Source organism: Centroberyx gerrardi, chromosome 10, assembly GCF_048128805.1.
Source record: "Centroberyx gerrardi isolate f3 chromosome 10, fCenGer3.hap1.cur.20231027, whole genome shotgun sequence".
Lineage (NCBI taxonomy): Eukaryota > Metazoa > Chordata > Actinopteri > Beryciformes > Berycidae > Centroberyx > Centroberyx gerrardi.
In genome coordinates, this window is record NC_136006.1 from 15,606,178 (window position 1) to 15,628,235 (window position 22,058).

Here is a 22,058-nt window from a genome sequence, read left to right on the forward strand (position 1 = left end):
CATGTCAGTCCTCCTGCCTCTGAGAGAGGTAATTATCCTTTTCCTGTCAGAGAACAACAAATGATAGCCAACTACTGGGGTGCATTTGCAGGAGCTGAAATTTGTCAATAGGAAGGAGAAGGAGGTTTAATTTTCTGGCAGCTGCATATCTGCTTTTATCATGTTGTTATTTTCAGTGGTCATTTGTTGCGTATTTTTTGGATATACATGTGCTTGCACAGGGGAGCGGTGTTTATTTATGTCTTTGTGAGCTTCTGAGGGTGTATTTATGTGCCCTGCATTAACATATCTATTTATAGTCCTACACTTTCTTACAGTCATCTTTTTTTGTTGTGGCCATTTCACACATTATATATTGTCCAAGTAATTTCCCTTTCAGCATCTCTGTTTTTTACCTTTCAGAAAGAGCAGTGAATGGAGGGAAAATTATCACAATTACTCATATAATTGAGCCGTCTTTGTAGCAAGTGCAGCTTCAGTAGCCTTTTTTCCATCAACCAAAATGGTTTCATTATATGGGTTTTTCATATTCCCTGACACGGGGCTGTGCTGAGGGCCTGGCGCGTGGATGAGATGCAGGGGGAACAGAGCGAATCATTAAGGTCACAGTAGGAATAATTATCCCAGCTATGGAAAGAGCATCTACAGCCTTTTCTCTCCCCCAGCACAAATGCAATGTCCACGGCTTTTAGTCACAAAGAACTTTGTCACAAATGGAGCTTCCACCTACTACTTATACAAAGAAGAGAGGGGGAGAGCAAGACTTGTATCAACATGACAATTTTCCATCATTAAGACTAATGACAGGCACGGACTGTGGGGATCAAGGGGAGCACAAAAAAGAGAGGCGCATTCAGGTGTTGGCTGAGTGCTGACCTCCTTCCTGTCTTTGTTGGCGACTTAACTCTTAACAAAAACTAGAAAGGGCTTCCAGACTAAAGGCGCAGTGGCAGCTGAACTTCAAGCAGCCTGGCTCTCCATGGGCAAATGACTTAATTGGCAAATTTGCATGTTTTCCATTTGCAAGGAAATTAATTCAATGAGACCTACATCCAAAGACGTTTAATCAATCATTGTTTTCACGTAGGTCAAATAATTACATATTATATGTAATTATTTATATATATACTTATAGCTACATTATATTGACTGGATTTCTGCAATAGTGTTCTCCCACATCAGGACACAACCGACAGTTTATTAAATTTCGATTATAGTTCTATGTTTAAAATTGATTTTCTGATTAGTTGACAATTTGATGCCCAGTTCTCCACTTCACACTAACAGGTAGCCTACTATAGCATCAAATGTATGAAGTGTCAGTGTAACACTAGTTTCTTTTACAGTTTAGTTGAATTAAGTAAAAGCCATATTTTTCAAAGTCCTTTCTCCCCAGCCTTCACTCAGGTAATTGGTCATTTTGCAGCCAATTTCAGGCAGGTTGGAGGCTTGCTGCCACGGCCTGACCCCTGCTGCTGCTGCTGCTGTAATGGGGACAGCATTTCTACCAGTCCATTGGGGGCTTTCCACACTGTGACCCCTGCTTTCTGAGGGGAGAGCTTCTCTGAACAGGCAAGGGAAAAGGGGAGTCGAAATATAACTTCTCAAGTCTATAGGACGGTCAGTTTTGAGCCCACTGCAGATGTGTTATCCACAGTAGAACTTTTTCTAGTTAGAATTGTTGTAGCCTTGGTCAAATGCTGGAAATGAAAGAGTTACTTGGAGTTTTTCCATTACATTTCCACTTTTGACAGATGAGTAACAAAATGCAAATTCATGAAGGAAGGGAAGTCCATGTTCAAGATAATAAAGTAATACCAAATGTGCAAAAATATAATTTTATTTGTATTTAATTTATTCCCACATCCACTGCTTCTTTATTTCTAATAACACCAGGCCTCCACGTTGATGACATGCCATCAAGTCATCTAAACAGCAACAAGTCCAGCTTGGGGTCCCAGGTCCTCTTGGTCAGTTCAGCCCAAACTGTGTGATGCAGTGGCTCTCAAAGTCAGGAATTCTAAAAACTAAAAAAGAAAAAGAAAAAAACATTTTAAAAAAAGCATTATTTCCCCCAGCCAGTCATTCATTGCTTGATTACACTGGAACACATTTAAGGTATTTTGGCTGTCAAAAGAAGGAAATTATTCTATTTCCTAGAGTGCATTTCAGAAAAACATTAATTCTTATTATAATTTAATTTCAAACAAACCCCACAAGTGGCAGCTAATGATTGTATGTAGTTAATAATATCCAGTGGGCCTAATTACAGCCTGATCCTTACACAAAAAGGCACTACTTAAACTTAGTTGAATTATTGTGAGGCAAACTGGCAGCAAATGTGATTTTGGCTGTCCACCCCGTTAATAGAAAGGACCTGTGGTCATTTGTGAATATGAGTTAAGGTTTGTGATTTTTGTATACTGCCTTTTCTAAAAACAATAACAACTTAAAACAATTTCAAATTCCCCCTGTAGACCTCTTGACCCTCATGATAATGCAATCAATTAATCAATATCACAGTTTTGTTTCCCAGCTACGATGGTTCAATTTTTGTTTACATGTAACACTTAGTAAACAAAATCAATTCACATTTTGATGCCACATTGAACATGAAAATAGACATTGAATTGACTTAATTGTAATGCATCTCGTTTGCGTTCAGTGAGGCTGCAAATTACAAGATGGCAACGAGCAGCAAAGCCAGAGAGGAGGCAGAACAAAAGGGAATCTTCCAGGATTTCACTTCATTATTTTGATCCACTGCATTTTGATCATGAAACAAATCTTTATCCACTGTTTCAGTCATTCGATTCTGAGACATTTCTGATAAAAAAAAATCACTCATCTAATTATTTTTATATGAGTATTTGTGTGTTGAGGTGATGTGTCCATATAGAAGGCTTTTTCCCAACAATTTTACTATGAACTATTAACCTAAAGAAGAGTATCATACAATATAAGAACAATCTATTTCCTGAGTGTTGAGAATTTGTGTATTGACACAGATATTTATGCATCATGATATTGAATGCATGCATCAAAATGACAGCATATTGACAAGGGAGTGCATTGCTGAGTTGCTCTATTTATAAAATTTATGATTGTTTTTTTTTTTGTCTCATGACCATCAATCATTGCATCTTAAACAGAAAACTTACAAACCCATTTGATGCATGAGACGTGGGAACGGAATAAAAAATCTAACAAAAAGGCTTGCTGTCTCTGCAATTGTTCATCACCAAATATTCTGAATGATGTCATATACAATATATTTCCCATCAGAAATGATAAAACTTAAACCTGGAAAAACAAAAACAAAACATAAAACAGTGTAGATGTAGAAGCCAGACTTCAGCTAGTCTCACCTAGAAGTAAGGAAATGAAACAAAACACTGCATCCTGAGCCACCAATAACAATAATTAATCACATGGCAAACCCACATGTGCTGTCTACTCTTTCTCAAACAAGACGTGGTATAAAAGGAAGAGCTGCTTTCACTATAGGTGGAGGAGAGGATTATTGTTGGAAACACATCTCCCATACATGGACGGACTAATATTTTGGTGACTGTTAAAATGTAGGTTGGCATGGCAATTGAGGAGGGCTTTTCTATCCCTGGACTAAAAAACGAAGTCTGTGACATCTTGGCCCATAACCCCCCCCCCCCCGCACCTCTGCACTGGCTGCTAACCCTCAGGTGAAGAGCAGCAGGTGTTAAAACACTCTCAGCCACAGAGCTACTCACTCCTAATGAGTCCTGCCTCCGCACTCCAGCCATGCATGGAGGGCTTTATTTTTAGTGTGGCTAGTTAGAGTCCTGCCATGATTCACTCAGGGGATTTCTGCAAGACGGACCGCGGCGTCCCGTCCTGCCAGGCAGCTCTGATGATAGCAGTTTATAGGTGGCAGGAGAGTCACATGTTAAATTAAATTAGAATCGGTAATACTGTCACATCAGATGCCTTGGTTCATCTCAGATTCGTGCCAGCAGTGATGATTTGGAAGAATCCCTCACATAAAGTTTGTCTTTTTGCTGCCAGCTAATCTGTAACGAAACAGCTGAGCACAAATTAACGCTATGTAAATGAATGATTTATGAAAAAGATGCCAATAAAATTAATTCTGATAGATATATAGGCCTACATTTCAGAGGTAAAACAAAAAGCTGCTCAGACATAAATTACATTCTCTTCAGCAAAACGGCTCTAATTATTATTATCATTATTCTTTTTTTTTTTTTAATACAATTTTTTCTGCAAATTCAACCTCTATTCTGTTAATGGTTTTGCTCACAGCCGCGTTTCAGTTTGCAGATACTATAATCGTGAGAAAATAATGACAGTTATCAGTCGCACCCACCAAGTACCCATAAAAATCTGTCCTCTGCTCTGGAAGATGATAATTATTGGTTGTACTACCATTATCATTGTCGTTGTTGATAGAGGAAATCTTGAAGCATTTTTCGAAAGTAATTCCAGATAAATCACTTCAAATTGGCCTATTTTAGGGGACAAGGGAACAGCTTTCCTTATAAGCTAATATTTTACAGAAATCTTCAAATTCAGACATCCACTGCCGCCTGGCACACTTGATATGGCGCGCAGTGATGTCAGCGCCTGCATTTTGATAACACATTTCGCAACTTGCTTGTTCTGTTTTGAGTTCAATTATGTAATTACATTGATAATCACAGTGACGGAATTTAACTGCCTTTAATTTGTTATTCAGGTGGAGATTGTGGAGCTGCCGGTGGAGCAGCCTGGCTGTGTTTCTCTCAGCACACACAGGCACGAGGACTGCAGCTTGCAAATGAATCATAAAATGAAGAACTGGACACTTTCTTTTTCTTCTTCTTCTTCTTCGGCGATTTGTATCCTGTGGAGGCTTTCTGATCTCAGATGGCGCGGATTTATTTTCTTCTTCTTTTTCATCACATGACTTTTTTTTTTTTTTTTTTTAAGTAAGTGCACAGACGTTGTTGTTACTCTCTGATTGAAACTGGGATCCCTTTTATAGCTTAAAGTGTTGCTGTGATCCTGTTTGAGCTGCTGTATGAGCCTCTGTCTTTCTTTTGGAGGTCTAAGCCCACAGCTATAGGAAACTGTCTCTTGTTTAGTCACTCGTCAATTCAATTAAATCAAACGTCCTTGGATAATTATTCTTGTTAGGCTGTGGGAGATTGGCCGCACCCCCCATCCACACTTAGATCCATGTCAAAGGAGCCTGTGTTTAACAAAACGGTTACTATTAATTGATTAACATAGACTAAGGTGTGTAAAGTCGTTTGAAAAGCGTTTGAATATGACAAAAATAATGATATATACAGGCTGTATGATAAAAGCTGCAGCAGCTCCTTCGGTGTGGCAGTAGATGGGAAAATCCATCGGAAATATAAAATAGGACAATATGATTTTCAGAAATGGTCTTAGCTTTTTCTAAGATTGAAATAAAATAGGCTGCATAAATTACTGTAATTTGTCATGAGCTTTGTATTGTTTAAAAGAAGATTATAACGTCACTTTGATTTAACGATACAGCGGCCTGTTGCAACTTGGTTTGGCCTACTTAGACACAAATTAAGACATTTGCCCGTCTTCTCACAGATTGTCCAGTTTCTCAGAATTTTTCCTGCATCGCCACACTGTTAAAACTGTTACTGATCAAAAATTAACTATTGTTGTTTTTGGATATCTTAAGGCTCGTGCGTGTATAACGCTGGTAATGTTGTCATTGTGTTATAAATCATCATTAGGCCTACCTGAACCAATAAACCCTTTTATTTCACAGCAAGGTCCAATGTAGAATTGTTTTACATTTCCTACTGCCAGCTGTAACTGAGACCGCAAGTGTTAAATACATGACTAATTATACTTATGAAAATTTATGTGTCTAGTGTTATGCTAATACACCTTGCTTCAGATAAAGCACTCGAGGATTTAATCAAAAAGGCCCTGTGAATATTAACCGTTTAGGCCAGCGAACACAAAACCATAAACAAGGTGGGAGATATTTTCAAGTAATTTAAATGACGTTTTACATGACATGCGGCAGGTTTTGCCTTAATGACAGGCCTAGTTTTTACTACAATATAACCGGACGCTTCTAACAATAACAATAACAATAACAATAACAATAACAATTAGATTAAAACCACTTGGACATTGATGAGACAGAGGTGGGTCAGCAGAAAGTGTTATATAAGGAACCTGCTTGGATCAAATCAGTTAACAAGGGAATCCACCACCGCAACAATAATGATATTATATAACAATCTTAATAATAAGAATAACAGTGATAGGCCTGTAATATTAATAATAATAATAATAATAACAACAATAATAATAATAATAACAACAACAATAATAATAATAATTTAAAGTAATATAATAATATTAAAAATAAAATAATAGTCTTTTTTTCTAATGCCTTTGAAACTTGTCATGGCTGGAGGATATCTGAGGTTTTGTGGTTTTTCTTGAGTTTATCAGGTTCTTCGGACCCAACCCCAGCGTCGCCAATCGGCTTCACTCTTGGAGAGAGTGGACCAATCAGCGACAGTCTTTGATGAATATTCATGAGTCCACGATTCAAACCTTTGAGCGAGTTTGTCTTGATCCACAGCATCATACCTAGGACTTTTCACAGAGACAAACTACATTTTCTTATGAATGGAAAGAGAAAAAATCAGTTCGGCTTAAATTGGGACCCATCCTTCACTGAGATCATAGAAGGAAAACAAAAAAAGCAAGAGAAGGGGAACCGCCAGAAGAGATGACAATGACTACAATACCAGAAAGTCTTAATAGCCCTGTCTCAGGAAAAACCGTTTTCATGGAGTTTGGACCCCCAAGTCAACAAATGTCGCCTTCCTCAATGTCTCACGGACACTATCCCATGCACTGTTTACATTCTGCAGGTCATACCCAGCACGACAGCTCCTACAGCCCAGCCTCATCGTTCCCCAGATCTTTGGGTTATCCATACGTAAACTCCGTCGGCAGCCATTCCACCAGTCCATATCTCAGTACAGTACAGACCTACCAAAACAGCTCGGCACTCACACAGACACGGTTAGAAGACACAGGTAAGTGAGAAACACCGTTTTTTCATTTAATATTAACTTTCGTGTTTGCGAGCTTTTCTTTTGTCGGTGCTGCTCGTTGCGTTGAAAAGGCGAGCCAGATGTTGGGGAATTAGGCTTGGTAATTATTTATTGCGTAATGCTATAAACAATGTATGCAATTAAGGGTAATTATACCTAAACTACAGCCTGTAAAACTTGCGCTGGAGTACTCATTGCTGCGCAGCACTGTTGGCTGGAACTGTCTCCTCAGTTTTTTTTTTTCTTTTTGCTCTTTTCTCTCTTCCTCAGCACCAGAAACAGAGAAAAACACAGTAGTCGAAGGCGGAGAGGTTCGGTTCAACGGAAAGGGGAAAAAGATTAGAAAACCAAGGACTATCTATTCGAGTTTACAACTTCAAGCTCTGAACAGAAGATTTCAACAAACCCAATATTTGGCATTACCGGAGAGAGCGGAACTCGCAGCGTCGCTGGGTCTCACCCAGACACAGGCAAGTCCTCCATCCACCTCTCCTTCAGAGCTGCAGCCTCACATAGCTTCACTCTGTGGAGCGTTATGTAGCCTGTTTGGAAAATTAAGACATTATTCTTATTATTGTTATTATTCGTATTATTCTAATTATTATTGATCTTAGTATTATTTGTATTATTATTTGTATTATTTGTAGGCCTATTATTATTTTACAATTGAGATGGGATATCACTCGTCAAACATTAACTTTGATATTCAGTTAAACCTCGAATCAAAGATGCATTTTCTTCAATTCTGTGAATGTTAATTGATTCACTTCAACCTGTAAATGTTAATAGTCTTATCTTGATTGCTCTTGACTTTGTATGATGAAACCTACGCAGCTGTTTATGGCATCTCCTTCGTGCGTAAAGCGTGCGTAATGCTTTACAAAATGTCGTCTACTTTGCCATTTGGTAACTGCCATTTATTTCAAGTTTGTAATCCAAAACATGTCCATGCCTTTTCAGGTGAAGATTTGGTTTCAGAATAAGCGATCTAAATTCAAGAAGCTGATGAAGCAAGGCGGTGGCACGATTGATACCAATGCTTTAGCCAATGGCCGTGGACTTTCGACCGGTTCTCCCTCGGTGGCACCTGTTTGGAGCTCGCCGACCACCGTGAAAACTTCAGTAGGGACACCGGGGTCTTACATTCCCAGCTACACCTCATGGTATCCAACCACACACCAAGAGTCTATGCAACAGTCGCAGCTCATGTGAACAGAGACTTGAGCGTCCAGCCCTCAGCTCCGCCATGGCTCGTATCAGGAAAGTAAAGGGCCAGCCGCTCAGTGTGGCCCTGCACTGCTAATGCACACAATGTATCCCGGAGTTTGCTCCCATGTTGCCAGCTGACATAATGGCCTCCTCATACCGGATGACGGCGGGCGGTGAATAAGGGAGCCGAGAGACTGAAAAGGCACCCTGTGCGCCCAAGGGCAAGAAGTCCTTTCGAGTCCATGACAGTCAGCGGAAATCGTAAACAAATGGATCCTTTTTGGCTGCTGTTTATCATTTTTGTGACATTTTTTTTTAACTACTAGCGTATTTGTGAAAGCAAATCTATTGAGCTGTACATGTCTCTGAGAAAACTCACGTGTTTGGTTTATTTACTAATTACACTAGCCTACTTATCACATGCAGTGTCAATTTAAACCTGCAAAGACCACAGGGCTAATAGTGAGCTATCGGCTTATTTAGGCCAATATGATAAGACCTAAAATACACGATGAAGAAATCCGCTCCTGATTAACAGCTAAAGGTGAATTATATGGGTGTTTCTTTAAACAAATAATAATAAAAACTAATAATTTAAACCAGTTACCATTCCCAAGCCTCACCCAATTTAGGCTATTATGCTTACACAAGTAGAGAGCCATTGTGCGAAGCCTCAAATTGCTATGTTGTTTATGTGTGTTTGCTATTTAAGTTAAATTATTCAGACTAGTTTTTCTGTTGAAGTCAGTATGTGTTCCTTTTTATAAGTGTGTTTGAAATAACAACAGTGTGTTGTTAATGCTGCACTAACGCAAGCAAAGCTTTTCTATGACCGTGCCCCGATGTTATGTGAAAATGTAAAAGGCCTGACGATTTGCTGCTTTAGAAAAAGAAAAAAAAGATCCCGATGGTGAACAGCTCATTTGTCACTGTATTTTTGTACATAATAGACATTTTCAGATTTGGTTTGTGTTGTATTCGATACGCTGTGAAACAGGGTTTTAGGCTTTCTGTATTCGTCGAGATGTGTTTAGTCAACATAGAAATATTTAGTTTTGTATTGATCACTTTAATTTATTTCTCTGTTTCTGAAGTTTATGTACATAATGTGCAAAGTTTCAAAAGCAGTAAAATAATGATTTAAATGATGTCAAGAAAGGTGTCTGATTGAAAATCATTTCCCCCCCACTGTCACGATGAAAAGAAAGGCTGCGTTTAATTCGAGCTGACACAAAGCGGTATCATGTTGGTTATTAATAGTAGTAAGGCAGCTTCGTCATAGATTTATGGTAATGTTTAGCATTTACATTTTTTTTGTGCTGCTACTCCCTATAGGTTTCAGATGTGGTAAAACCCCTGCAGTGGCATTGGAATTAGAAACTGGAAGTTACATCTGACTTTTTGGCCTAAAAAGGAGTCAATTTATGTCATGCAGCTCTACAGAAAGGAGTTAAATTTTTAGATGTTTATTTGAGTGAGCAATGCACATTAAAATGTTGAATTAGGCTACTTTTATCTATTTGGGGTAAAAACGCTCAATATCACAAAACTAATCTGAATCCTTATTATCTCCAACATGTTTCTGTGATGCGCATTTGGCGTTCATAAGCTGCATCAACTCTAATAGCTTGTGATTGAAGCGGCGCTGTGCGGGAGACCTGAACGCGCCTCTATAACGTTACAATTCATTCAACAATAACGCTGCTTTCTTTTCAGTTTGCCGCTATAAGTCTAATCTTCTTTCTACTTGTCTTCCAACAAACCCCATTTTCTTCCATGAATAGAAGAGAGCAATTGTGTGTGTTAAGTGAATAATTGGGGAAGAGGCAGGTGCTGCAAAAAGACTGGATGAGCAAACCGGACACTGGGCGGATCAGATGGAGAGAAGTAAAAGTGAAAAGTTCAAAGGCCTTCGTGTCTGGGGTTCACCGCAAAAATCTAATTGTCATCTTAACAAGTCATATAGTATTGTGCCTTATAAAATCTTATTTTTATTAAAACAAGTTTAAAAAAAAAATAAAAACTATTCCAATGTAGTGAGATAATTTTACTTGTTTCCAATACGAATCAATTTGTTTTAGGAATTAGTAATTTACTTGGCACTAGAGGAGATCTGCCTTGTCTCAAGATATTGACTCTGGTTTCTAGAAAATTCCTGAAACAAACGAAACTGCATTGGAAACAAATGGAATGATAGGCAGAAGTTTTCTTTTTATTTTAAGAAAAATAACATTTTAATATTGAATATGCCACTAAATGACTTGATTGGACGTGCAGTGTTGATGCTTTAAACTGCGCTCTTACTCAACATAAACGCTCTGAAATACCGAGCAGAGGAAAGGCCAAATAGGCTACTAGGAACACTAAATTAATATTTTAATTAGTTATTAATATTATCAGTGTGCGCGTGCGTGCATGTGTGTGTGTGTGAGAGAGAGAGGGAGAGATAGAGGAAGCAAGAAATGATAGAAAGTAGACGCGCGTGCATGTGCGACCGCGCTCTCCTCCAGCTGCAATATCTCCATGAATATATAAATGTTTTGCAATTAAAATGACAAATTTGATGCAATTTGTGTGGCCTGTATGGCATTCTGCTAAAATCGACTCAAGCAAACCAGACTGCCGAGAGAAAACTAGCAGCCATGAAGTCACTGTTTCACTGCTGCAGGCCTGCACAACCATTTATTTAAAATCTCAAAATGTCCAAATGCGAATGTTGTTATTATTATTATTATTTTTTATTTTTTATTTTTTATTATTATTATTATTATTGCTGATGTTGTTGGCAGTGGTTTGTTGTTCACCTTGCTGTAGCTTGGCTGTTCTTACAGCAGCACCATCACACATCAAACTAATTATCTTTAGAGTGAGTAAAAACGAAAGCCCTGCCCTTGTTAACTACTTTGCTCCATACAGGCTCCTTGTGTAACACTTTCTGCTGACCCACCTCTGTCCCATCAACGTCTTACACCGTTATATTAAAGCCAAATTCAAAAAAAAAAAAATATATATATAGTCCTTTGTGCAGTGCATTGGAAATATCTGTATTTCCACAGCGTTGAGAAAGAATAGGAATTGTGTGCTGTTGTAGCAAACATAAATCTGCCATGTCTCTCCCTTGGAAAGGCACAGCTGCACATCCAAGAGGGTCAGTGTTATTTCGCTGTATTCTCCCCTTGATTACGAGCTGAGCCCATCAAACCCAACATAATTACAGTAATTTCGCCCTTATTTATTCTAATGCAGTTTCCTATCTCTGAGGTAATTATGAGCAATTTTTTTCGCACAGAGAATCTTTCTGCGTTAACAAAAGAGATAGTGCTCTGAAAGAAATTTGCTGCTGCAATAGAAAAAAGTGAAATAGGTGAGCTGCCATTTCGTCACTGTTCCCTTAGACTTAGCCTATGTAAGGCTGGCAAATTGCTTGCAGGTGTACATCAACGGAGCTGTCAATGCGAAGAGGCTTCAAAATTAGCAAAGCACAATGTAAGAGTAATGAAAGCAGCGACTAAATTACAGAACAAGTTTTGTGTCGGCTGCATCCTTACATTTCCTCCCCGTATAAACGCAGATATCTGAGCTATGGGACTGTTTCAAAAAACCTTACAAGATGATGCGCCTCTGGGTTCACTTGAGTGGAAGAGAGAGAAATACTCACTTTCACCAAAGTTACAAGGTAAAATGAGATTCCATGTTTAAGGAGGCAGGCTAGTCCTGAAAATAGTTTTAATGGATATACAACCGGAGATTTACAACGCAACGTTAACCGTCTTAAACTGACGATAAGTAAAAACAAACACATGTTGATGGCGCAGTAGACCAGAGAGGGGGAGCAAATGCATGACAATGAAAAATAACTGCCTTAGCGTCTTCAACTATCTTTTTTTTTTTGCATTCAGACTGAACATGTCTTCAGGCTATTTTTATTGAAAATGAACAAACAAATGACAAGACATACCTTTACCTCCAAAGGGAACAGGCAGACTCTCTGTCAGGGTTTTAAAGAATCACCATCATGTAGGCAGATGAGCAGCATCCTGCAGCATGGACACAAGCTGAGTGCTTAAATCCCATAAAATGTGTCCCATGTGTTGGTCTAAGCTATAACAGCAGAGTTCAGAATATGACTGAAAATGTCTGCTTTATTTCCCCCTCTTTATAGCTGATGGAGAAAAAAATGTAGATTATTAGCATAAATGTTTACTCCTCATTACGCTGATGACATTGTGCACTCGAGATCTTGGTAATCTTTGGGGAAATTATGAGTAATTTTTTAAAATTTAAAGCAGCAGTTACCATGCAATTCAGGCTAATTCTGCGTAGGCTCCACACGGATATAATTATCGTTGAGTCAAGATGTTATGCTAAAAACTATGCATTGATATTCCCATTTATTATGTACATACAACTTTGACAATGTTGATGCTTGAAATAGCGGGAAATTGTCTTGCGTAAAAATTACAGCCCATATTAGGACATCTAAAATTGCGAAGAATTATATAGTAATTGCAGGCTTTCAGATTTGAAAGCCAGAATGCTCAAACCAGAGCAAATGTGGATGAAATTACAGATCAGGGTATAAATTAGGATAGGGGGGTATGGCATTTACAAGTTGCCTAGAGAAATCCAGAAGTATAAAACCATCATTTCTAATCCATGGATGAAGCAGAAGCACAGAGAGCAATGAGGGAAATTAAGTTTGCTTTATATTACACACTTTGCTATTTTTAGACCAACAGCTGTTCGAGAATAAGGAAAAATTAATCGATAAATAATCTAAAATCGCTCCTAAAAGTGTTGTATTTGGATCTCGGTGGAGTGAAATCTAGGCTAATTACTTGAAAGCTGGTGCAGTGAAGAAAGACCACACAGAAGTGAATAACAATATTAGAAAACCACATATAATCTTGTTTTATTCAGATGGAGTCCATAGTGCCATTATAGTAGCCTAATAATGCATAAACCTATTATGCACGCACTTACTACAACACATGTTTACTAAGCATACAAATGTCCAGTGAAAGTGTGTGGATGTCTTGCGCACATGCAGCAGACCCACCGCCTGGATCCGTGCTATCCAGATAGAGACAGCCCCAGGGACACATGCTCCATCATGTTATAGCAGAAGCTGACAAGGTAGCCTACATCCCAATTACGCTATACTAAACGAAATGATTCCACTTCATATGGCCCATGGTCGCTGGGCCGAGGAGAGCGTATGGGACAGAGATGATCCTGAGATTTACTGTCAAGCCTGTAGCATGCGTAGAAGTAAAAGTAAGTAAGAAGTAAACATAAGCCTGTATGTGTAATAATAAAATGAATACACCTAACCCATGCATTGCTTTTCGCGGTTTATAATTTACTGGTGAGTCAGAAATAGGCCTAAGCCAAATAAAATGTAGCCTTCTCGTATCTGCAGTTTCGGACGTGTGCATGACAAAACACCGCCTCTGCTCTCCTTGTAGCCTATGCTCCGACATGAGCCGCATAAATAATGTAGGTCAGTCTGCTCGTCCTCAACGATGAGAGACTTTGGCTGTGAGTGAGCAAGATGTGAGAAATGTTTCCATGTTGTTGTAGCTCTAGGCGGTCTTGGATCTAGTTTTTTTTCTCTCTCTCTCCCCCCTCTTTCTCTCTTGTTAGGCTGAGTTCATAAAACGTCTGGAAAGCGGCTCTCTGACTCCACAGAGTCTGAGGCGCGGTGCTCGGTCCTCCGCCCTCATCCTCCCCACTCTCTCTCTCTCTCTTTCCCCCTCTCTCTCTCTCTCTCTCTCTCTCTCTCTCTCTCTCTCTCTCTCTCTCTCTCTCTCTCTCTCGCTCTCTCTCTCGCATGCCAAGGCGTGTTGCGTGCCTCCCGACAGCCCGGTCTGCGCCCCGGGCTCTGCGCCTCGCCTCGGCTAGTCATCTGGACTGGATCGTGTTCCCGGGCCGTGCTGACGGCACCGGGACGGGATAGGTTTAACGCGTCTAAAGCACGAGTCAGTGGAGGAGAGATAAGCTTGTGTAAAGCGGCGGTAACACGCAGTTGTAATAGGAAAAAACAACGCGAATGATTAAGAAATCACTTTCAATCTATGACAAGTAAATGATACTTTTTTTGTTCCGTCCAGCAATAACCTTCCTTGAAGTGTAGCTAAATAACGTGGTTGCTAAGCGACACATAAGGTATGAGTGGTGATTTTTGGTTAGTGTATTAATATTTAACTGTTATGCGGTTACAGGTGTGAGTTTATCTGGTATTTTCTAACGAGTCTCAGCCAGAGGACAGAGGACAGGGACTATCCGTTTGGTAAATTGTAATAGCATGTTTGCAACAGTCTGAATCCAACAGAGAGACCTGAAAACAATCTTTATCAGATTTCAGTTTTAATATTACCCATTGGCGCCTATCAGATGCACTTTTTTCTGAGATAAAATCATATAGCCTATGGGCCTATGACGTGGGAAAATCATGACTTGGACTCAGCTTGCGCCAAGGCTCTGAATGCAAGTGGAAAGTAGGCGTTTCTTTTTCAGCCTCCAAAAAAAAATTCTAAAAAGTCCCCATAATACCCTAATCGATCTGAATAGGCCTGCTGCATAGGGCGACGCTGTAATCCGCCTCCTGATGTAATCATCCACAATCTGCGCCTCACACTTAAATAGGAAAAAGAAAGTGATGCATGTGCACAAAAACATTTTATTTAAATAACGTCTGGTCATATATGGAACACTGCTAAAAATAAATAAGACAAAAATACAATTAAGTGTGATACAAGTAAATCAGAGGGTAGGACAATCAGTAGCTTACGATGGTTAATGGGTTTGCACCAATATAAAAGAGTCAAAGCGACATATCAAAAAGCTGTGGTAAAATATTTACAAAGATGGATTCAGACACTTACCCTTAAAAAGCAAATCAACCAATGAATGATATGAGGAATGGATAAACGTAAGTTGTTTTATCGTACAACAAAATGAGGTCATATTGAAAAGGCACGATACAGTTAAATTGTGCTACATTTGTGAATTATTCCTGCAATGAATCTTTTACTCGCAGGAATGCAAAAAGTGACGTCCGCGTAAAGGCTTGGGCCTAGGCTGTGATTGCTTTGGGTAATAGTGGTTCATTCATCCCTCGACATAAACAAAATAAATAAATACAAAAATAACTGTAGAAATCTGTGTCTACCATTTGCCAGTGCGAAAATTGGCAAGGTCCATGAACCTGTCTGGCTCCATTAACTTGTCCTAAATGCTTGCGTGTAAAGTTCGCATGGTACACACACACACGAGGTCTGTAAAATGAAGGTATTGGCATTTCTCTTTTTTTCACCAGTATTGTCCGATTCAAACCCAATAGTTTTTTTTTTTAGAATATCGTCCCAGCGCTTATGGCAGAGTTGTGGTGGTGCTGGACCAGGGGCGGCTGCAGATGCGTCGCAGAGTTCGTCGTTGAGTACCAGGAGTAGTTTGCCAAAAAAGAAGAAGGCGCAGTCGTGTTGGGAGGGCTGCTGCTCTGAGGTAAACTGGAGTTGACATTGTTCATTCTTTGATTCTGTGGAAAGTCCCAGGCAGTAGTTGGCGGAGAGTTGCAGGGGGGAGATTCACTGGAGGCAACATGTTGCTCTGGGGGGATTTCTCCACTTTTCCACAACTTCTTGAACTTGGAACGGCGGTTTTGGAACCATATTTTGACCTGAAAAAAATAACAGATAGTCCATGATAAGACACAAAATCGAATATGCATACAATCACACGCCCAGATGATCTGCCAGTGCAGTGAAATCATTCTGCAGGTTTTCAAAAATGCTTTTCATATTACAAGTAAAGTGGATATTTGACAGCATATGGACACACGTCTTAGATGAACCCACCTGTGTTTGCGTAAGGCCCAGAGAGGCTGCCAGCTCGGCCCGTTCTGGTAGAGCCAAATACTGCGTCTTTTGAAATCTCCGTTGAAGTGCAGCCAGTTGGAAGCTTGAATAAATGGTTCGAGGTTTCCTGACCTTCTTTGGTTTTCCATTAACCATCCGGATTTCTGGCTCGCTCTCTTCTTTCTCTAAAGAAACATACAAGAATGAATTTGAAGTCATGCATAAAGGCTCTTGCAATTTTTCAATGACATATTATGCATTCTAACACAAAACGTGGGCGTCAGTTTGGGTATGGCGAGATGTGGGCACCCGCCATATCTTAGCCTGAGTCCAATTTTTATCATTATAATGGAGAGCAAAGATAAGGCAAAATTGCCCAAATTTATTTGAAAGCCCTGCATTGAAAAAGACATCAGATGAACATTCAGTTCCCATGCACTGTGTGCGTCTGTGCAAAATAGTTTGGTGACCTATATGTCTATTAATGTAAGACCAAATAATAATATATTGTCATCATATCAGTCATTGCTCCATTTGCTCCTCAGAAATGTAGTCGATATTAGCGTGTTTCTTAGTTTTGGTGCCAAATGGTATTAGATGCAGGGATTTTTCCACTAGGGATCAGTGCATTGACGCCCCCATACCTGAATATAAACAATAATTTAAAAGCTTATTTACCTGTATCGGCTGGAGTAGGCGAGGAGTTTGAGCCGTAGGAGCTGTATGCACCATAAGATGAGTTGAAACCAAGGTCGTATGACTTGGCGTTATACGGGACGGTGCTCATTGCGCTGCCGTGGTACTGGTAAGAGCCGAGTTGGCCGAATGGAGACCCTGCGCAATGGCCAGGCTGCTGGCTGTTGTAGTAGCTGCTGTCCGTCGCCGTCGACACCGGTAGAGTTGGGGACTCCTGCGATTTGTGCAAGCCGTGGTAATTGCTTGAGGTAATCTGGTTCGAATGCATATCAGTATTTAAATTCTCAAAAACTCCAGTCATCTTAGACAGGGGGAAGCAGCCGCGTTACCTATGCGCAAAACTGCAAAACTCAGAAGCTGCAAACTAAAAACACGACTGAAATATCGGAATAATAATAACACCTTTTCGTGAATCAAAACGCATTCCCATATAAACTTTACCAAAATCGACGGAAGGTGTGTCCCTCTCACAGTGGCCTGTGATTGTCTGCTACCGTCGCTGGTCGTGGCAGCGCATTTATGAGAGAGAGTGAGAGGCAGAGCTGCTGTGTCTGAAGCGACCAATGGGTAAGAGCTGCATGTCTGACAACTCCCCGCACCGCGTCCACCCTCCATTATTTGCTCGGGCCTATGGCGCGTTTGTCTGCAGAGTATTTTTCATCAAAGCATCTGAACAGAATCAGAGAAAGGTACCGTGACCAAACATACAGGCCCAAGTCTTCACCTTGTCAGTCAGAGTGGCTAATTCATTCTGAGCTCATGCACAATCAGAGAGGATAAAATGTGCCTCCAACAAAGGGATAAAACGTACATATCAAAAATTCACAATTAGATGGTTACTGCTAATTACTTTTCAAAGTCATTGCGGTTATCTGTTCCTTTTAGCCTACATGATATAATGAATTTCGCATAATCTTATCCATTCGTTTTTCAATAGTTTAAGGGAGTTTGGTGGAACCATGCATTTCTAACTTGTCTTAGTCAAATAGAAACCTAACTGAAACTCTAGCTGAAACTAACTAAATGAGAGAGAAAGAAAGAGAGAGAGAGAGAGAGAGAGAGAGAGAGAGAGAGAGAGAGAGAGAGAGAGAGAGAGAGAGAGAGAGAGAGAGAGAGAGAGAGAGAGAGAGATCAACATAGCTCAATATTAGCTGTTAAGACAAAATCAAACACTGCAGAAGCTGTAGGTGAATTGTCTCACCAAGGATGAAGTTAAAAGCCAGCTACAGCGTCCCCAGGTGTTGGAAATCTGACTTGTAACCCTTTGCCTTTTCCATATGCCCCTTCTGTTTTTATTGCATTTGATGCACACCGGTGGGCAAGATGAACCGCATTACACTTATGACCGGACAGCAGGGAAGTGTTAATAACAGATAAGTTAAAGTGGACGTTTGCATTATTTAATCATACAGGCAGTTTAGTGTGAGAGAAACTGACTCCCTGCACAACAGTGGAGGCAAATTTAGCCAAAGCCACTTCTATAAAGTTTATAGAAGTACTATCAGCCACTGCAATTTTATATGAAGCCCAGTGTCGGTTCTCTCACATCCTAATGCATTTAATTCCACATCTATATTTAACAGCCTTCTTGACTGCTTCATTTGATGGCTGAAGTGTTGACGCGCCTATTTTCATCGCCACTAGATGGCAGCATAGCTCCTTTTATTCACACAGGTGCCCGAGTTACCAGTTGTTGAGTGTTACAAGCAGAAAATACTTATAAAATACTTACCATTGAAATAGATTCAGTCTGTCAAACATCAAGATTTCATGTATTTATTTTTACAGCAGACATATTTGCAGTTGCCAAGTTCCATTTCATCCCTCCTGCAGGAGTCAGTGCATCACCACATTAGGACAGAGCGCTCTTGACCTCTGCAGTGGGAGTCTGTCTTGGATATACAGTATGTTGTTGGAAACTCCACGCCCCCTTTGTTTTTTTTTTAATGTTGCTTATAATAGTCTCTTCTCTTCCATTCAAACTTATTCTTGGGTAATGGAGAAGTCCCAGGGCATGGCATATGTTGTCAACACAAGATGTAGCATTTGTTCGATCTTACAGAGGGTTGGAGCAGGGAGGGGAAGGAGCAGGATCACTGCCATTCACCACTAGTACCCACAAGCCCTCAAACTCACATTCAATCAAGTGGGGCTTGACCTCTCTCAAGCAAATTTACATATTGTTGATTGAATTAACCATGCAACCAGTTGACAAAATCCTGCTTGATTCCTCTAGTCTGGGAAAGCTCTAACTGGTAGCTATTCTGTTTCAGTGGATCATTATTTAAGATGATCCTACTCGACATGTTCCACATGTTTTCTGCCCATTTGTCAGTGAGGCCATGGTGAGTTTACTGCGGCTGCTTTCTGGCAGGATCCCTGCCTCAGATTGCGGGTCCATGGAGGTTTCTCTCTGCCCATTATTTCCCAGAGATACAGGCGCTCCTCTCCCACAGCGGGCCAATGGGGACTGCATGTCGTTGCTCATTAGGGAACCACACAGTCTCTGCATTCAGCCGCCTAACATCAGAGCCAAATCATCTATGGCCTGAGCAAGAATCCTCCAGTTAGTCATGGAAGCTGAAGAAAACCTGTGCCTGTAATTAATTATGTTCATAGTTTACACTGGAATATCTTTGAAACAGTTGTCTAATCAACGGCACCAGTCATGTGTGTAAATAAATCTTCTCTAGTCATCTTTTCAACAAAGATTCAGTTTATGAGGTTGTTTGTGAACTGGTGTTTGGAAAAGGTGTCAAAGTATTTTCTGCTACTGCATGACAGCTGTCAGGGTGAAAAAACAGATAAGCAGTCATCTTCCTTGTAGCTGCTTCTCACTGTTGTTTGCACAGGTGAGTTTTCTTTGTTGATTGCCTGGAAAAGTACATTTTCTTATTTTCTTGAAACTTAAATTCATGTATTCGTGCCATATAGCTGTCGCCATAGAGCGTTTTTTGGATGGTAGCAGAGGGGGCTTGAGTGTAAAATATTCAGACATTGCATGTGGAAAATGTAAATGCTGTCAAAACTGATTGAAAGGAGCAGGTGGTTCCTCTTGGGAATGCATGAGTCATCACTTTCAGATAGCGGACTGGGAGGATTTCACACCATACTTCCACAATCTCGGTGTGTTCATACTCAACATCAGAATGTGCCAGAGAAATCCCAACAGCACAGACTGGTATAGAAACACCAGACAGCCTCAGGTTCCTTCAACACTGACTGGGTAACTTAGTTTTCTTTTAGCTTTTTGTTCTGCTCACCTGAAATAGACAGTTATTACTGCCTCTTGTGTTCTGGTTTCATCAAATGTCAATAGTCCTGTTGTCATGGCGATGATGTCCAGTTAATTGATTTTGATTTCTATGCTTTCTTCTCTTCTGCAGAGCAGCTGGTATAGTGGAGCTGCTCGATGTTCACTGACATGAAACTTATGTCAAAGGACAAGAGACAGATGCAAGTGGCTCTTAGTGTGCTTTTGTATGGTAGCTTGCCTTGAGCACACCAGTGAAGTCAGCTTTGAATATCTATCATGATTCAACATCTTTCCTTCCAGTTCATATTACCGCGTCTCATCTTTGTTTCTTTGCTGTGTGAAAAAGGCAACAAGGTTTGAAAGCCTGAAAGTATACCTAATAGAAGTGCTTCTCCTTCTCTTTTGCTGTGCTATCAATAATTTAGCCTAATGCTTATTGAAATGGCCATCCATTATTTATTATTTCTTTAATGCTGTCAGTAGAGAAAACTGGCAAAGTTGCCACGCATTATTATAGATTACCTAAAAACGACTGTGATGTATTGTCAATTTGATTTTGAGTGCCTAGTATTAACATGCTTGCCACTTGCATTGATGTTTAATCCCTCATACACCATATACTTTCTACATGAACATGTTAATGCTTTATGTGAAGAGCTGAAAATAACAGCTTTAATATGTTGATATATACTTTACTCCTGAAGACAAAACAAGGACAAAACAAGGACAAAACAAGGACAAAACAATCACTGTGTGATTTTATTATCTGTCTGCTGATTCTGCAACTGAGTGGCCATGAGGACACGAGGAAGTCTCTCCTCTCTCTTCTTATCCCTTGTGGTGTGCACACCTGGCACGAATGAGCATAGTACACAACCTCTTGAATCTTACTTGTACCAACAAGGCAAAGCAAAGTACATTTGACACCTCACTTGTACCAGAGACTGTGTGAGTTGTGTTCTTAAGTTCCAGTTCAATTAGTGATTTCTTGCAAGACTCCTTCATACTACATATCATCCTATATAACCTGTAGCATATTTCCATCAGCATTAAATTACAGTCCATACACCAGGTCAGCCTTTCCATTCCCCGTAGAAATGTTTGGGAGACACAGCACATGCTCTGATAAGATGTTAACGCTGGCTGATATTGATATTTTGTTTTGAGGAACCAAAGTGCAAATAACAGGAAGTCATTGTGACCGATAACAACTCTGACATTTTGAAGGGATCTATAAATTCTGCTTGAGCGTCTTACACTTTTGCAAGGGTTGCCTTTGTTGAAAAATCTCTTAATAGAAAAAACAAAGGCCTGGCAGTCAATCTTTGTGAACAAAATAGCCTGGCATTTTTCCACTGCATGCTAATTTTTAATTGAATTGCTTTGGGTTGATTTGAGCTTTCCTAACAGCACTTGTGATTCCACCACAGACACTGAAGGAAATGTTATCCTGTTATCCTATTGGCTGGTGGAGCTGCAGGGTAACATATTCAATCATGCTAACACTAAGTTTGCATTAAAGCTCTTTCAGTTGTCCAAATTCCCTGCAAAGGCACTGCAAGGTGTTGCATATACTTGGGCTCTGCATATCAGAATATTAAAGGAGCATGTACTGAGAAAATGATTGAGATAAATCAAAGCATTGCACAAAATACTGCTGCATATATCATCTATATTGTGCTGGGTCATAACAGTAATGTTTTGCTTGAACAAAAGCCAAATGCTTACCCTGGAATAATAAAGACTGACTTTAGGCTCCATGTATCAGAATGAACCTAACTGATCTCCTGGCGAAGGACTTAGTCTCTCACAACTTCAAGCTGGCAGTGGGAACAATACATGTTCCTGTTGCATCTGAACAATGTAACAATTTAGACCTCAAACCCTGACCCACTGACCCACATGTATCTGAGAGAACTATACACCATATAT

The 22,058-nt window shown here is 39.9% G+C and overlaps 2 protein-coding genes and 1 long non-coding RNA gene across 3 annotated transcripts; 1 reads left to right on the top strand and 2 right to left on the bottom strand.

The window, feature by feature from the left end:
* Positions 1 to 1,831: 1,831 nt before the first annotated feature.
* Positions 1,832 to 12,430, bottom strand: LOC139926260 (uncharacterized). The gene is made up of 3 exons (XR_013505137.1): positions 12,274 to 12,430; positions 7,530 to 7,648; positions 1,832 to 2,027 (listed from the first exon to the last, which is right to left on the bottom strand). It is a non-coding gene; the product is annotated as an uncharacterized LOC139926260 (long non-coding RNA).
* On the top strand, positions 6,360 to 9,579 carry dlx1a (distal-less homeobox 1a). Its single transcript, XM_071917908.2, has 3 exons — positions 6,360 to 7,088; positions 7,377 to 7,576; positions 8,067 to 9,579. The coding sequence occupies exons 1-3, from the start codon at positions 6,776 to 6,778 to the stop codon at positions 8,316 to 8,318; spliced, it is 765 nt and encodes a 254-aa protein (XP_071774009.1). The 5' UTR covers positions 6,360 to 6,775; the 3' UTR covers positions 8,319 to 9,579.
* A 2,553-nt stretch (positions 12,431 to 14,983) lies between the features above and the next one.
* On the bottom strand, positions 14,984 to 17,347 carry dlx2a (distal-less homeobox 2a). Its single transcript, XM_071917934.2, has 3 exons — positions 16,853 to 17,347; positions 16,175 to 16,359; positions 14,984 to 15,996 (listed from the first exon to the last, which is right to left on the bottom strand). The coding sequence occupies exons 1-3, from the start codon at positions 17,169 to 17,171 to the stop codon at positions 15,670 to 15,672; spliced, it is 831 nt and encodes a 276-aa protein (XP_071774035.1). The 5' UTR covers positions 17,172 to 17,347; the 3' UTR covers positions 14,984 to 15,669.
* Positions 17,348 to 22,058: the final 4,711 nt, after the last annotated feature.

Excerpts from the sequence above, each read along its gene's own strand:
- dlx1a (XM_071917908.2), top strand. The coding sequence starts at position 6,776 with ATGACAATGACTACAATACCAGAAAGTCTTAATAGCCCTGTCTCAGGA. Across the intron at positions 7,089-7,376 it reads GACACGGTTAGAAGACACAG|CACCAGAAACAGAGAAAAAC; the intron begins GTAAGTGAGAAA and ends TCTCTTCCTCAG. Across the intron at positions 7,577-8,066 it reads TGGGTCTCACCCAGACACAG|GTGAAGATTTGGTTTCAGAA; the intron begins GCAAGTCCTCCA and ends ATGCCTTTTCAG.
- dlx2a (XM_071917934.2), bottom strand. The coding sequence starts at position 17,171 with ATGACTGGAGTTTTTGAGAATTTAAATACTGATATGCATTCGAACCAG. Across the intron at positions 16,360-16,852 it reads GCCTACTCCAGCCGATACAG|AGAAAGAAGAGAGCGAGCCA; the intron begins GTAAATAAGCTT and ends ATGTTTCTTTAG. Across the intron at positions 15,997-16,174 it reads TGGGCCTTACGCAAACACAG|GTCAAAATATGGTTCCAAAA; the intron begins GTGGGTTCATCT and ends TATTTTTTTCAG.